Source organism: Fundulus heteroclitus, chromosome 16 (genome assembly GCF_011125445.2).
Source record: "Fundulus heteroclitus isolate FHET01 chromosome 16, MU-UCD_Fhet_4.1, whole genome shotgun sequence".
Lineage (NCBI taxonomy): Eukaryota > Metazoa > Chordata > Actinopteri > Cyprinodontiformes > Fundulidae > Fundulus > Fundulus heteroclitus.
Genome location: NC_046376.1, coordinates 28,196,928 through 28,214,040, shown reverse-complemented (window position 1 = coordinate 28,214,040; position 17,113 = coordinate 28,196,928). Strand labels below are relative to the sequence as shown.

The 17,113-nt window shown below is 40.3% G+C and overlaps 1 protein-coding gene across 1 annotated transcript; it reads left to right on the top strand.

Moving 5' to 3' along the window:
- The first annotated feature begins 1,722 nt into the window (after window positions 1-1,722).
- cdc42ep1b (CDC42 effector protein (Rho GTPase binding) 1b) lies at window positions 1,723-8,870 on the top strand. Its single transcript, XM_012879631.3, has 3 exons — window positions 1,723-2,056; window positions 2,816-3,366; window positions 7,812-8,870. The coding sequence occupies exons 2-3, from the start codon at window positions 2,913-2,915 to the stop codon at window positions 8,411-8,413; spliced, it is 1,056 nt and encodes a 351-aa protein (XP_012735085.2). The 5' UTR covers window positions 1,723-2,056; window positions 2,816-2,912; the 3' UTR covers window positions 8,414-8,870.
- Window positions 8,871-17,113: the final 8,243 nt, after the last annotated feature.

Here is a 17,113-nt window from a genome sequence, read left to right as displayed (position 1 = left end):
CATATATATGATGGACATCATAGTTGATCTTAGAATTGTGAAGTGCTTTATATGACTGATTAATATCTATCCTCTTGTTATCCACTGTTTCTCTGGTGAGTCCTTCTTGTGAAAGCAATTGTTGACTGTATGCAAAGCATCCTGAGCATGTTTATCATAGAATTTTATATCATTTTATATCAATATTATATAATTTCATGGGAAAACAATAAAGGCATGACTCTTGGATATAATGAAAAATAGTCCGTTTACAGCTTGTGTAACCTTGTAAATTAGCTGTTCGCTCAAAATAACTCAACACACAGCCATTGATGGCAACAAAAGTAAGTACACCTCTAGGTGAAAATGTTGAAATTGTTGCCAAAGTGTCAATATTTTGTGTAGCCACCGCTATTTTCCTGCACTGTCTATACTCTCCTGGGCGTAGCATTCAGCCTCCCAGGTCGCCATGGGAATCCTCTTCTTCTACTTCTCCGTGATAACATCATGGAGCTGGTGGATGTTAGACCTTGCACTCCTCTACCTACCGTTTGAGGATGCCCCACAGATGCTCTATAGGGTTTAGCTGTGGAGACATGCTTGGCATTGACACGCTGTGTTTGGGGTCATTACCAAGTTGAAATACTCCCCATCAGGCCAGTTTCTGAAGGGAGGGCTTCATGCTCTACTCCAGCAGGTCACAGTACATGTTGGCATTATGGTTCCCTTAACTAACTGTAGCTCCCCACAGCCAGCAACATACGTGCAGCCCCAAACCATGACACTCCCACCAACAAACTTGATTCTAGGCAAGACACACTTGTCTTCATGCTCCTCACCTGGTTCCCTCCACGCACCCTTAACACCATCTGAACCAAATAAGTTTATATTGGTCTCATCAGACCACAAGACGTGGTTCCAGCAACCCATGTCCTTAGTCTGCTTACCTTCAGCAAACTGTAAAAGAGGTTCTGTGTAAAACCAAGGCAGGTTGTTAAAGGTGATGGGAATGGAGTGCTTGCAACTCCCTCCTATTCCAATGCTGTACTATTTAAAAATGCCAATAGTCGATAGTTAGAATCAGACAGGAGCATGCCTAAAGAGATCGCCTGAGACGTTAATCCAACTCTGGCCGTATCCTGGAGAGGTCATGTGTTTGGAGCTTAGCACCGACTCTTTGCTTTGGCTTAATTTCTCCAGGAGGCAGAAAGAAGGGTGCCCAGGAACAACAAAACAACAGGGCGTGTAGATTGTATAAAGAGAAAAAAACTCAAGATGTTTATCTGGAGAAGTGAGTCCTTGGAGGTAACGAGTTCAAAGGTGTCAAGGTCAAGAGTTTTTGTTGAGCATTTCTCTGATTGCCAATATAAATAAAGTAAGCTGTGTAATATTGAGAGAACAGACAAGACCCACTTCACAGAGCTACTTAAACTTAAACCATTGAAATTCTGTCAGCTTTATTTTATCAAGTTCTTTCTGACTCACAGTGGAAACAGCATCAGTCAGACTAAAGTCCTTCTAAGGTTTTTCTGTTTGCCTAAACGCTCCTCGTCTTTGGCCTGATAAACCACTGACTTCTCTCTCCTTTTTCTCTCTCTGGCCTTTAGCTGTCCCAATGTGAACTAAATGAAAACAGAGACCCCCCGCGACCACCTGTAAAACACCGAAGGACTAAGTGGATTGAAGAAGGCAGCCACCGAGTGAGGGAGTCGGGGTAGGGAGGGGAGACACAGAGAGGATTAGGAGCTAATCCAGTCCAACGAACAATCCTGGGCAGCTTTATCGTTTTTCGAGGACGATGCAGACAAAACAGTTCCTGGATTTAAACACTTCACAAAAGCGCGTCTGACTTCTTCTGCCCTTGCCGTGACCGTTTTAATTCAGAGAGGACTGTGCTGCAGAGGAGCCAGTGAGCTGAGAATAAAAAGCAACAGGATGTCCTGTGGTCAGCATGGTGCCACACACATGGATGAACCATTTCTCCAAGCAAATTACGGCAGAGCCCTCCTTCTTCACCTTGGCCTGACAGAAAGACACTGAAGGTGTCCCAGGAATTTGTGATCACGCCTCACTTACAGTAAGGGAATGATTTTCTTTTCTTGTTGGAAAATTTCCGTTATATTATTATGATGCAGCAGAAGAAATGGCATATAAAGCGTTGGTAGGTTGATACTAAAAGATAAGGATCCGCAATGCACTATGTGGGAACGTCCTCCATGAAGTGAGTCTGTCTTTTAGATTTTATCAAATATGCTGAAATTGTCCTTAACCTGGAGTTTAATCACAAGTAACTTTCATAGGTTTGAGTGAAAGGCCGAGCACATTCTTGCTTTATAAGGGGTCCTATGGAGGGGATCCTCTTTAGGTGGTCACTTTGAGCTGAGAGTCCAAAAATGATTGCATTAAGCATAAACAAGTCTTTTTCATTGCTTGCATCACACGGCAGCTTTCAGTGTATGTACACATGCGGTTAGATTGTGTATGTCTGGGCAGCCATCCACTGAACCAAATATACCCAGTGCCCCCAGCGGGACCAGAACTCTCCAACCACATGGACTGTGGTAACCAGAGGAAACCCAGCATGGCCTTGTAATTTCTCCTCTTTGTTGTTTTGGTCGTGACTGAAAGCTGCTGCTGAGCAGGAGCAGGGAGCTGGGTTGTTTGGGAAAGATGTGCAGGGAAGAGAGAAAAGCTATAAACAGACGTAAGTGGCTGTGCTGGCATCCCATCGTGTAGACCATAAAGAGGAGCAGCGGGTGGTGCTGAGAATGAATGAAGGATGGATTCTTATGCTCTCTGTCCCTGACTGGGTTTGTTTTTCTCTCTGGTTTTACAGCGGACCCAAAGCTGGATTTCAAACTTGACTGAAATGAGCTCAAAGTCCAGACATTATCAGTCGTTTTAAAGGGAAATTACACAACTGTTCTTCCACCATGAGTCTTGGAAAACTGCCGGGGATTAAAGGCCTTGTGCCTGGCTCTCAGGGGAAACGTCGCTTCAAGAGTGACCTCTCAGTGGACATGATCAGCCCCCCGCTTGGAGACTTCCGACACACCATGCACGTAGGCCGCGGCGGGGACGTGTTCGGTGACACTTCCTTCCTGAGCAACTACGGGGGCATCCGGGAGCCGGGAAGTCCGGATTCAACGAGCAGCTCCAAGTCAACCGGCTTCTTCACACGCACCTTTCGCCACGTCCGGAAGAGCTCTGGGCCTCGCCCCCGTGGGGGTTCCCGGGATTTGTCATCGCCGCCTCCGGACATCTCGCCCATCATTAAAAATGCCATCTCTTTGCCTCAGCTGAACATCGACTCTGTCAACGGGTGCCGGCAGAGGGTGCTGTTCCCCAACTCCGTCAGCTCGGCAGATGACTCCTACTGCACATATGGTGAGATAAGACAGATAATCAGTGCCAGCATGGGATTGGTGTTAAGGATCTTGGGAGGGGATTATCTCCATTAAAAGTGAGCAGAGATGCTTTAAAGGTTGAGCTCATCTTCAAACATGATAGTTTCGGTAGATGATGAAGCATGATCCTCGGTATCAGATCAGATAAGAATTCCTTTATTGTCCCACAAGGGGGAAATCCGAGTGTGACTGTGACAAAGACAGTTACAGGTTAGTTTCAAAACAAATAAACCAATACTAATCAAACTAGTTTGCACTGGTAAGTAAGAGTATGATCTTATGAACAACACTGTCAGAGCAGACCTTTTATGGCCTTTGGTACTGTATTAAGTCAACACAAGCTTTCAGCGGGGCTTTTGTATCATTTGTGTGCCTGTGGCCATTGTGTGCTCATTCAGCAGTGGGTACAGCCAGCAGGTGATGAGTTTAAGTGTCATCAATAAACGTTTCTTTGAAAGGCTGTTGAGCCTCCTGTGACAGAAGTTTTAAAAATGTCCAAGAAAGACAAGATAATGCTTAAAAAGCACAGACTTTAGGGTAGAGTACCATGCAAAAGAATTCATACTCCTTCAACATTTTCGCAATTTTTATCACTTTAAAAGCACAACCTTTAATGTATTTTATTTCGATTTTATGTGACCGGCCTACACGACGTAAAGCTTCACTGTGAAGTGGAATGAAAAAGGACGAATGGTTTTAATTTTTTATTTGTATTTAAGTCCTCCAGATTCAATGATGTGTAGAACTACCTTTCACTAGAATTACTGCTGAAAGTCTTTGGGGAATATCTTGACCAGCTTTGAACATCAAGAAACTAAAATCTTTGCTCATTTGTCTTTGCAATGAAGCTCAGACTCTGTCAGATTGGATAAAGAGGATCAGTGGATAGCAGTCTTCAACACTTGCCACAGCTCAATAACATTTAGGTCTGGACTTTGGCTGGGCCATTCTAACACACATGTATGGTTTGATATAAACCATTCCACTATAGCTCGGGCTGTGGGTCATTGTCCTGCTGGAAGGTGAACCTTCGTCTCAGTCTCAATTCTTTATCAGCCTTCAACAGGTATTTTTTTTCCAGGATTGCACTATATTTAGCTCCATCCGTCTTCCCATCACCTTCCGTGTTCCTGCTGAAGAAAAGCTTACCCACAGCATGATGCTGCCACCTCCAAATTTCAACGTGTTAATAGTGTGTTCACCATGATGGGCCATGATGGTTTAGTGTAAGTTTCTTTATGTCACAGTGTTGTGCATGTAGGTGTAGGCAACAGGGTTATGTTTTGGTCTCATATCACCAGAGCACCTTCCCCTACATGTTTGCTGCTTCGCCTACATGGCTGTAAATGCATCTCCCTCACATTTACCATGCACCACTTCACTGCTTCTCGGATTAATTCTCTCCATGGCCGGCTTTAAACTTAAGGTGGACGGCCATGTCTTAAAGGGTTTGCAGTTGTGCCATATGCTTTATTTGTTTAAATCATAGATTAAACCGTCCTCTGAAAGAGCTTGGGTAAATGTTTAGCAATCTAGCCCTGCTTTGAACTTCACAACTTTCTCCCAGACCTGTCTGCTATGTTCCTTGTGATGCTTTTTATTCACAGATGTTCTCTAACAAAGCTCTGGGGCCTTTCTGAAACAGCTGGATTTATTCTGAGAATAAGTCACAAGATTGTTGGTGTTAATGACTATAAGAAGAAAGGCTATGATTCAATGTTCCACGTCTTCACACCCCTTTTCACATATAATCACTAAATCATACATTTAGTTATTTACATAGAACATTATTTATATAAAATGTTTGTATATGTTAAATTTATAATTTCACTGGATTGTATGAAATAAATTATCAATTCATTCATTCACTCTCTCACACATAAGTAGATACAATTTACTAATTAGGGAATTTCCTAATTGCACTGAAATTATTTTAAGGGGTATTGTAACAGATGGGAGTGAATATAAATACATGCCACACTTTTAAGATTTGTATTCATGGAAAACTGTGTATTTTCCTTCCACTTCTTAAATGGGTGCGTCTTTGTATTAGCATGCCACATAGAATGCAGAAAATCTGTAATCTGTAGATGTGATATGACAAAAAAAATGAAAAAGGGGTATGAATGCTTTTGCACAGCACAGTATGTGATCATAACAGTGATCTAGCACAAAGCAGTAATGCTTTTGTTCCCTCACCACCTCAGTGCAATAAGGACTATGAAAGTCAGGCGAAACAAACAGAGAAGACAAGACAAGACCCCCACCCTCCTTTTTCAATATTTTCCCCACATTCCTTGAAGACAACCAGCAAACATCCAGGCTTCGTCTGACTCATCTGTAACCACCTTGGCAACACCTGTACACGATTAGGCCTACAAACATAAACACCCACGGTTGGTTCTGCTGAGCAGAGAGAAACCTACCGGGTATTTCCTGTTTTTTTTCTTGCGTTTGTGTGTGTCGGCCGGAAAGAAGGAGCACAAACCCAACAAGTGTTGCATCTGCTCACCAATCAGAGCCTGTCATGCAGCTGTGTGTAAGGAATGGAAAATCCCCTTGCCCCTTTCAGAGCTTCTTATCCCATTCAAAAGGAATTTGCCAATTTGGAGGGTTGTTGACAAAGCAGAAAGAGACAGGGAATTTAGGGAGGATTGTGCTTTTTACAGTTACTATTATTTTTTTTTACACTAATCTTTACTTCTAACTGTTCATATACACCATTATTATTTGACAGCATTTATAAGAATGTAGTTTTTCCCCCTGGTAATTTATCTCCTTCATGCATTTGTCTTTTTTCTACTCTCTTGTAGTTTTATTGTTTTCATCCAAAGTCTCCCTTTATTGTTTAATACCAGGCACGTATCATGTTAAAATGTACACTGGCGGGATGAGACAGTGAGAAACCTTGAAAGTTAAACCTTGATTGATACCACCACCTTCTGGTGAGGCAGCTACATTACTGAAAAAAAGAAAAAGGAAAAAAAGAGAAATCTTTTTCTCTTCTCTGTTTCTAAAAAAAGACATTGGCAACTTACAGCAAAAGTCTGGAAATAATGGGCTGTACTTGTTTATTATGTTATTGTTAAAACTGACCTAAACAATATTTTCAGTATAATAGATAGTACACATTTAGGACTAATGTCACAGTTTCTTATTATTGCAAGTCATGCTTTACATGTGTCTTTTTGCTGGCCTAACAGAGTTACGTAACACAACACAGGCATTATAATGAAATCGGATATGGTTCTAAACCCATCTTGCAAAACCTAAGCCTGTAACTCTTCTATGAAAGCTGCTGTTCCATTAATTTCAAATGATTCCTCTAAGAATGTTCGATGGCTCCCTATTTGAAAGTATTATTTAACAGGATATGTAATGTGAATGTAATATAATGTAATATAAAAGTAACATGACCAGTTTCGCTTAGTAGTGCTTATCGACATGCTAAGTGGAACCTTCCTTTTTCTCCATGCTCTAAAGAAAGAAAAGGGGCCAGATAATGCTAACAGTATCAGTATGTTCTGATGAGTATTTGGTGTGCTAATTATTAGTATTCTGACAAACTTAAAGTCGGAGTACTGTACTTTGGTCCTTGAAATGATTAAAACAAAAACATAGCTCTGTGTTATATGTGCTCTCTAACATCTTACTCTGGGTTGTTTAGAATTAAATAGAGCTTTCTCATTCACATGCGTATCAAGAAAAAACAGCTAATCTGGATTTAAAAGGGAATCAGCGAAGAGAAGCCATGTAAAATTGGATAATAACAATCTCTTGTTCTAATTTTCAACTTGCTGCAGGATTTTAGATCAGATCAATGTCTTTGTGAATATTTCGACAACCTAATTATGAAGAAGTAAGATAATGTAGTCTGGACGCTTTCTTCATTGCTCATGGGAAGGATAGTAATAACTTTGGCATTAAGTGACAAAAAGATCACCTTAAACATATTCATTATGGGATTAAAACGACATGTGCTGATCGAAGAGGATACTAAGGTTCTTTACATCATCACTAGAAGCTAAAGGGCTTAACACAGCCACACCGTCAGACGTTATTAAGCTTCTTACAGCAGTGTTCATTATCCTGGTATTTTCAGAAGTGTCACATGTTCGGTTAAAACTATCCATGGCTAAAGTCTGTCTCACTGATTCTAATCACCAGCGATCCAATGTTTGTTACAGACGCCAATTCATGCGCTTTTATTCATGCCAGCACCTCGTTATTTTATTCCTCTTAAGTTAATATCGTCAGTCATCATCAGTGTCTCATTCTAAGGTGCTTAGTTAAAAAAAACATCATAGCGCTATTTCAGAAGTTTTATTTAAAGTGAATATGTTTGCATGGAAGAGGATTTACTTTGATTTACTTTGCCAAGGTGTATGAAATAAACCGGAGTTTGCATTCATTTTTTCTTTCCAGGTGTTCATTCTGGCTTCGTCACGCTGCCTCGACTCTCTCGACTTGAAAGGCAGCATCAAGATGGCGATGTCTGGACAACGTCTTCAGCAGACAATGGTTGCAGCACCTTGACTCGCTCTGACTCCCTGGCCTCATTCACTGTTGACCTGGGCCCCTCCCTAATGGCTGAGGTGCTTGCTTTGATTGACAACCCTAGCTCTCTTACGACATCCAATCACAGTCAGGCAGCGGGCGAGGAAGAAGAGGGAGAGAAAGAGGAAAAAGGTGACAACGACTCTCTGACAGAGACACCTGTTCAAACCCCGACAGTGACTTCCCCCAACCCTTCCCTGTGCAGTGGGCCTGTAAGTCCCAAGGTGCATGAAAGAAGTGGCTGGAGAGGGCTTGAAGAGGACAGGTCGTCTGTGAGGACCCCTGATGCATCGTCCTGTTCTTCTCACAAGGAGGAATCAGTAATAGAGGCAGAGAGGTTCCACAGGGCGGCCAATGTCCTCGCGCGCCATTACGGTGGAGGATCCTTTACAAGAGGAATGGGAATGAGCCAAAAAGGCCAAAAAAAGACACATGCTTTATCCGAGGAGGAGGAGGAGATCAAAGTGTAGCCATTGGGAATGGTAACCCTCAAAAAAATCTGGATTAATTTAAAGTCAGACTCTGAGGACCCTGGTTGCTCCTTCGTTCTAGCAGTCTTCCTTCAACATAATGGACTATGTTCAGTTTCTAAAGGAAAAATGTATTATCTGTTTTTGACCTTCACCCACCTGGATTTCTGTCACTGTAGCTGTGATATTTAAACTAACACTATGAAAATATGCTCTAAAACGTTTTGTTTTAAACGCTTGAAAGGGGTTGGGAAAACATGTGAACCCTCAATATTTTTATGTTGATGCTGATTTGTACACTTTATCAGTAATACTTTTGTAAATTTGTCCAGTTATGACATTCATCTGTGTACTTTGTTTCAGCTTCCTGTTACAGTAAGTGTACATTTAGAAACGTTGGACTTTCTACTCTTACATGATTTAATTCACACATTAAACAGTCCAATTTGTAGACAGAGCTCTTGTTTATCCGTATATTCTAACTGGTTTCTCATTTCTTGATTAAATTAATGTGTATTTCTCTATTCAGCTTGAAATGACTGTTAAGTCAGCCATGTTTAAATGCCATATGATGTAAAGGAAGTTTCATGACTGATCTGCTTTGACAGCTTATCTTGTTAAAATGGCTGCATGACAGAAAATAGTTACTCAAAGAACAAAAGCTACGAGAATTATCTTAGATGAGGGGAAAGCCGAATAGAACTGCAAAAAACTCAGATCATTTGTAACATTACATATTGATGAAACATCACAATTATTTATTAGCATATAGATTGATTGCTTCAATGCAAGTGTGGATTTCAATGAAACTTTTCTCCTGGATGTACAAACCGAAAGCTTAATGATTTACACAAAACTGGTCTCAATCTATGTAATGATAAAAAAAGGAGAAAATTTAAAATAACTAAAATCGTGGTAGAGGCCTATGCCCGTATTCACAAAGATTCCCGAGAAAGTAGCTCTTAGTGACGTCATTTTAGGAAAAAGCTTAGAATTTTCAGAATTCTAAGATTTTTCTTAGTCTCCTCAATAGGAATATTTCCTTTACACATTGGCATGGACTTCTCCTCTTTCCATCTTTCCAGCTATTTCAGTATCCAGTTGTAATTTTTCGTTCCTTCTGCACAGTTGTTCCTCCTCTTTTTCCAGTTGTGATCTTGTAATCACTAATATTACTCTATTGTTGTTATTTCTGACAACCCAAATATGTTCACATGCAGATAGACTATCTGTCCTTGTTCTGTCATTATACCAGTGCCTCCTTTCTGGCCGCAGGAATTTTTGCGTGGTAGTTTGCACCTGACTTTCAAAGGTACTAAATTTAGACCCAAAAACTACGTACATGATCAGTTTCAGGTTTGGAAAATTGCTTGGCGGATAGTATTTGCATTTGCATATCCCCTCCCACAAATTTGTGTGGTTTGGTCAGCATGTGATCTGCATATTCATAGTGGCATCTGCACAAAAAATTTGTAGGCACTGTTCTGCTCATTTTCTAAATGCAAATTGCTTTTCTCCTTGTTTGAAGATCAGCTTTGTACACTAATTGGTTTGAACTAGGGCTGTCAGTTTTAACGCGTTATTAACGCGTTAACTTTGTTAGATCATAATGCAGGCAATATTTTGACGCTCTTTAATCACGTGTTTAAAACACACACACCGTTCCCTAATGTTTTTTTTCCCACAGCGCTCTCCGGACTGTGTTGTTTTTACCCTCGGCGCTTTCCGTAGTTCCAAGAACGCTAGAGACTGTAGCAAAACAGACCCGCGCTCACTGTTGCCAAATCCGCAAGTTTATGCGACTTTGAGCTTCTTTTTTCTATACTCGCTTATAGATTTCATGAGTTGTGGGTTGTGTTTTTTTTGGGCTTGTTTCTAAAAGTGAAGTCGCTTATTTGGGCTCTAAAATAAGTGACGATAAACAGGAGTTATAAAGAGACCCACTTGCACTACAGACACTTGAGTATAACCAGCTGAAATATCCCTCCGCCTCATTACGCGCTGGAGCGCATCCTCCTCTAGACTGACATAGGAGCCGAGGCAGTAAAGACAGAGGGAGGGAAATCTGCACGTATTTTCTGCAGTTTCCGGCTACAATAACCGGTGAGAACTGCTGAAAGTAGATTACGCGGTGCAGATCACCATTTTGAGCAGAGATTGGTTCTGAAGATGAGTTTTTACATGCTGATAACATTGCAGAATCCCAACCCATAAACCATAATTTTATGCTTATTAATTTGTTGTCTCTGAATTTGACAAACTAAGGCTGAATTACGTTGCCAAATGAAGTATGCTTGGAGTTACAGTGTCAGCACACGAAGCTGTGCTAAACATTTCTCTTTAAAGGGTATTAAACTCCTGCCCCAGTTGCAAGCAAAGTTTAAGACTCTGGAATGATTTGGAAATTTTAAACCTTTTTCCAGGCTTTGAAAAAAAACTGTGTATGAATGTGGATATAAACAGCATGCAAAAGTATACAAAAAAAAATTTGTTGGTGTGAAAGCTCAGGATTAGATGTGTGTGAGAGAGTGAAAACAATAAAACCTGCAACTTTATTAAAATGTAAATGCTTAATACCATGTCTATCTTTGTTTAAGAGGCAAAAAAAAATATTTCAGCATGAAATATTTATTTATTTACACATTTGTTTACACATCGTGTAAACAAAAGGGCGTTATGATTAGTGATTTAGCCATTATAGGCCAGAGTTTAACATTTTATGGCACCAGGATGTTATCATTCCAATTCTGAAAAGTGCTGGAAAAATAAAAAATAAAAATATTTTTTGTACAATGTTTTTTACTAGTGTCATTTGTTGCAAAATTCCATATAAAAATGTCAAATAGGCTTTTACACTTTCAGAAATAAAAAGATTAAATATGCAGTCAATTTGCAATTAATCTCGAGTTAACTATTGAAATTATGCGATTAATCGCGATTAAAATTTTTCATCATTTGACAGCACTAGTTTGAACCTGTTTTAATATGTACAAACCTTTAGAAGATCATGCTCATAGTGTTTTCACTATTGTGTTGTTCCATGAATTAATCACTCAAAGCTTCTTTGGATGTACATTCATGCCTGCAGTGAATTTTCTCTGCAGTATTGTGAAACCTTCATTTACAGCACTTTGCAATAGGACATTCCTGAGAAATTAGGGTGTGCAAATAGGCATTAACAGTAGTGTTATTGTAACGTGTAACAGACTCAGTCTTCTCAGTAGGGGGCATAGGTCTTCTTTTTCTATTCTAAACACAGTCGAGTTGATTGACATCAATTTCATCTGATTTGAAGAAGGTGGGGGGGGGGCTGGTTGACCTCTGATGACCTCTAAAAACATTTGTTTATATCTTTAAAATGATAGCGGCACAAACGAACATTTTTGCTGCACAAACGTAGCACAAACGTTTGACACCAATTTCGTCAGATTTGAAGAGGGTGTGGGGGCCAACTTCACTCAGGTCTCTTACCGTGCTATGATGAGCTCTGAAGCCTGACTGAAACTCCTCAAGTAGGTCATTACTTTGTAAATGTTCACATAGTTGATTAGTAACTACTTTCTCAAGAATTTTAGATAAGAAAAGAAGATTAGATATAGGTCTGTAATTTATTAGTTTTTATTGATTGCTTTGACCTGATTGAAAAAACTGGCAACCTCTCAGTTTTCATCATCACCATCTCAGCAGAGCAAAAGACACTTCTTGCAAATGAGTTAACCCATTCTCATTGGTTTCACACATTTTCTCCACCCTTTTGCAAAGGGTAGCAAAGCTGTGGTAGCAAAACAGAAACCATATGTTCCAAGCTCTTAGAAACTTCTTGATCGGTATGAAATCACTGAAGCACCTGTTTGACACTTCTTTACACAATTTTTCAATATGAATGAAAAAAAAAATGCAATCAGTCTGCAGGCCTTAAAAGGAGCCATGCTATGTGTTGTTCTATGCAGGCATGGATGGTCTAAGGCAGATGAGAGTCAGAGTAAGAGGTAAATGGGTCAGGGGAAGAAGATTATGAGGAAGAGGAATCCGTGTGTGCTGGAAGGGCTCAAGTTACGGATGAAATTCAGGCAACTATGATTGATCATGTGGTAAATCATGGCCTTTCACTTGGAGGGGCGGGACAAAGAGTCCAGCCTTTTTTCAATAGAAACACGGTTGCATCCATTGTAAGAGTTTTTCGACTGGAGAACAGGTAATGTTGCTATACAGTATATACAGATATATCTGTATCTATTCCTACAGAGGAATTATTCAGTGCATGGAGATGGAAGGTATATGATCACTGCCCCTATGAGCAGATGCTGTTGCTCAATGCAATGACTGCTGCTGCTCATGATATAGATGCAGAGGCATGTCAAGGATGGATCAGGCATGCAAGAAGATTTTTCCCTAGGCGCATCTCATGGGAAAATATTGAGTGTGATGAAGATGAGGCCATGTGGCCTATTCGTCAAGAGAGAAGAGACAGACAGTTCTAGTATCTTCTGTTGGAAAATTTCATTCGTAGCCACCATCTGAAAAAAAAAAAGAATGAATAATCAATAAAATTTGGATCACAGCATATCTGATTCTGGATCCATTTTTTGCAAAAAAGCAAATTTGACTACAAATGACACTGACATGTAAGCTGCGTACAGTCATTAGCTACAATGAACCAGCAATGCTGCACTGATTCACATTGAGTGTGGTATTTTGTATTTTGTTGCCCCTTGTGTAATGAATGATTGGAAGGGCTCAAACATTTGTGTGCAGGTTGTGTTGTTTGAGGGCAAAATTGTTTGTTGTTTGAGGGCAAAATTTGTTTGAGGGCAATCTGGCGCTGCGTTCAGGTTGCAGTCTCCACTGGAGGTGTGGGTTCGAGTCCCACTCCTGACACCATCTGTCACGGGTTCTTGCTAACAGCCCCTGTGGTGGGCCTGGACAACATAGACTTGACTCCAAAATTATGAAAAAATCATGGAGGGCATGTCGATGTCTTCAGGTTATGATTTTTATTTTCACACCTCCCAAAAATAAGTGCAGAGTAGCAGGGAAAAAAAATTCCAAAAAATGATCGGAGTACATACATGATATGTACATCCTTTCAGGAAAAAAAATACCTTTTTTGGGCTGCACAGCAACCTTCCCTTCCCTGTAACCAGGCCAGACTGACTCAATAGGGCCAGCAGCTCTTCATATGATATTCTGTTTTTTATCCTTTTGTGCGGTGACCTTGAGTGTCCAGAAAGGCACCTTTTAAATAAAATGTATTATTATTATTACAGTTTTTATTGGTTGCTTTGTTTAAAGAAACTGGCAACCTCTCAGTTTTCAGCATCACCATCTCTGCAGAGCAAAAGACACTTCTTGCAAATGAGTTAACCCATTCTCATTGGTTTGACTCATTTTCTCCACCCTTTTGCAAAACAGTTAACGCAGATGTCATTCATGCAGTCCAAACTCCATTGCTTTAGCTGTGGTAGCAAAACAGAAACCATATGTTCCAACCTCTTAGAAACTTCCTGATCAGAATCAAATCACTGAAGCACCTGATTGACACTTCTTTACACAATTTTTCAATTTGCATTCAGTTTGCAGGCTTTACGTAAAAGGTGCCCTGTTGTGTGTTGTTCTTTGCAAGCATGAATGGTCAACGTAAGGCAGATGAGAGTCAGAGTAAGAGGTAGATGGGTCAGGGGAAGAAGATTATGAGGAAGAGGAGTCCGTGTACGAGGTGGCAGTGTAGCTGGAAGGACTCAAGTTACAGTTTTTATAGATTGCTTTGACCTGTTTGAAGAAACTGGCAACCTCTCAATTTTCTTCATCACCATCTCAGCAGAGCAAAAGACACCTCCTGCAAATGAGTTAACCCATTTTCATTGGTTTGACTCATTTTCCCCACCCTTTTGCAAAACAGTTAACACAGATGTCATTCATGCAGTCCAAACTCCATTGCTTTAGCTGTGGTAGCAAAACAGAAACTATATGTTCCAAGCTCTTAGAAACTTCTTGATCAGAATTAAATCACTGGAGCACCTGATTGACACCTCTTTACACAATTTTTCAATTTGCAATCAGTTTGCAGGCTTTACGTAAAAGGAGCAATGTTGTGTGTTGTTCTTTGCAAGCATGGATGGTCTAAGGCAGATCAGAGTCAGAGTAAGAGGTAGATGGGTCAGGGGAAGAAGATTATGAGGAAGAGGAGTCCATGTGCGAAGTGAAGGTGTAGCTGGAAGGGCTGAAGTTACAGATGAAATTTGGGCAACTATGATTGATCATGTGGAAAATCATGGCCTTTCACTTAGAGGGGGGGGGACAAAGAGTCCAAACTTTTCTCAATAGAAACACGGCTGCATCCATGGTAAGAGTTTTTCGACGGGACAGCAGGTATTGCTGCTATACAGTATATTCATCTCTATCTATTCCTATAGAGGAATTCTTCAGTGCATGGAGATGGAAGGTATATGATCACTGCCCCTATGAGCAGATGTCCCTGCTCAATGCAATGACTGCTGCTGACCATGATAAAGATGCAGAGGCATGTAAAGGATGGATCAGTCATGCAAGAAGATTTTTCCCAAGGTGCATCACAAGGGAAAATATTGAATGTGACGTAGATGAGGCCATGTAGCCTATTCATCAGGTCAGAATGGACTAGAAGGAACAAACAGCCCTAGTATTTTCTGTTGGAATCTTTCATTTTTTGGAATATTTCATTTGTTTATCTGTAAAAAAAGAATGAAGAATCAATAAAATTTGCATCACAACATATTTGCTTCTGGATCCATTTTTTGCAAAAAGGCAAATTTGATTACAAATGACACTGACATGTAAGCTGCATACAGTCTTTGGCTACAATAACCAGCAATGCTGCACTGATTCACATTGAGTGAGGTGTTTTGTATTTTGTTGCCCCTTGTGTAACGAATGATTGGAAGGGCTCAAACATTTGTGTGCAAGTTGTGTTGTTTGAGGGTAAAATGTGCTTTTGGATCATATGTTAAATGTTTTGGCAGAGTTGGAGCCTTTAGCAAACAAAATGTTTAATTTTGACCATTGGTGCCACTGTTTAGACCTCTGCGTTAAAGGTTTTGAAAAATGTGGGTTTTGAGTTGACTGCTGCGTCAAAGCAACCAATAAAAACTGTAGATGAAATTTGGGCAACTATGATTGATCATGTGGTAAATCATGGCCTTTCACTTAGAGGTGCGGGACAAAGAGTCCAAACTTTCTCAATAGAAACAAGGTTGCATCCATGGTAAGAGTTTTTCGACACGACAGCAGGTATTGCTGCTATACAGTGTATACATCTCTATCTATTCCTATAGAGGAATTCTTCAGTGCATGGAGATGGAAGGTATATGATCACTGCCCCTATAAGCAGATGCCCTTGCTCAATGCAATGACTGCTGCTGCACAAGATGTAGATGCAGAGGCATGTCAAGGATGGATCAGGCATGCAAGAAGATTTTTCCCTAGGTGCAAGGGAAAATATTGAATGTGACGTAGATGAGGCCATGTTGCCTATTCGTCAAGACAAAACTGACTAGAAGGAACAAACAGCCCTAGTATTTTCTGTTGGAATCTTTCATTTTTTGGAATATTTCATTTGTTTATCTGGAAAAAAAGAATGAAGAATCAATAAAATTTGCATCACAACATAATTGCTTCTGGATCCATTTTTTGCAAAAAGGCAAATTTGATTACAAATGACACTGCCATGTAAGCTGCGTACAGTCTTTGGCTGCAATGAACCAGCAATGCTGCACTGATTCACACTGAGTGTAGTGTTTTGTATTTTGTTGCCCCTTGTGTAACGAATGATTGGAAGGGCTCAAACATTTGTGTGCAGGTTGTGTTGTTTGAGGGCAAAATGTGCTTTTGGATCATATGTTAAATGTTTTGGCAGAGTTGGAGCCTTTTGCAAACAAAATGTTTAATTTTGACCATTGGTGCCACTGTTTAGGCCTCTGCGTTAAAGGTTTTGAAAAATGTGGGTTTTGAGTTGACTGCTGCGTCAAAGCAACCAATAAAAACTGTATTATTATAAATCCTAAGTCCCGCCCTACAATTAGATCAGCAAACAATTGAGCATTTATCTTATGAAATAACACACACACAAAAAAACACTTATACCAAGAAAACAAATTAATTTCCTGTTTCCATTCTGAAGCTACTTTCTTTAGTTTAAAAAAAAAATACAATTAAGCTTGCTCGCGGAAAATCACTGACTCCCAGTCCTTTACTGCGGTCAAGTGACCGCAGTCTCCCACTTCCCTTTATGGGAAAAACAGGAAAAAGAAACCGGAAGTATTACGCTCACTTTCCCTAGAACGCCGCAGTCGGACAAAGCATCGCTACCTGGGTGAGTGCAAACAATCCGGCTGGGAGAGAGGGACACGTAGTTGAATGAGTGTGTGCGCACGTGAATTGCTTGTGTGTGCGTGTGTGTGAGAGTGCGTGCGTGTCAGCGGGATGAACCGCGCTGCACCGTCACGTCCATATTTTAAATGTTTTGGCAGAGTTTGAGCCTTTTGCAAACAAAATGTGTAATTTTGACCAATGTTGCCACTGCTTAGGCCCCTGCGTTAACTGTTTTGAAAAATGTGGGTTTTGAGTTGACTGCTGCGTCAAAGCAATCAATAAAAAGTGTAATGATGAAAAATATGCTGCTCTAACTCTGCGAAGGGTCACCCAAATGCATGTTCATTTATTCCA

Coding starts and splice junctions, on each gene's coding strand:
- cdc42ep1b (XM_012879631.3), top strand. CDS start 2,913: ATGAGTCTTGGAAAACTGCCGGGGATTAAAGGCCTTGTGCCTGGCTCT. Junction 3,367..7,811: donor TGACTCCTACTGCACATATG/GTGAGATAAGAC, acceptor TTTTCTTTCCAG/GTGTTCATTCTGGCTTCGTC.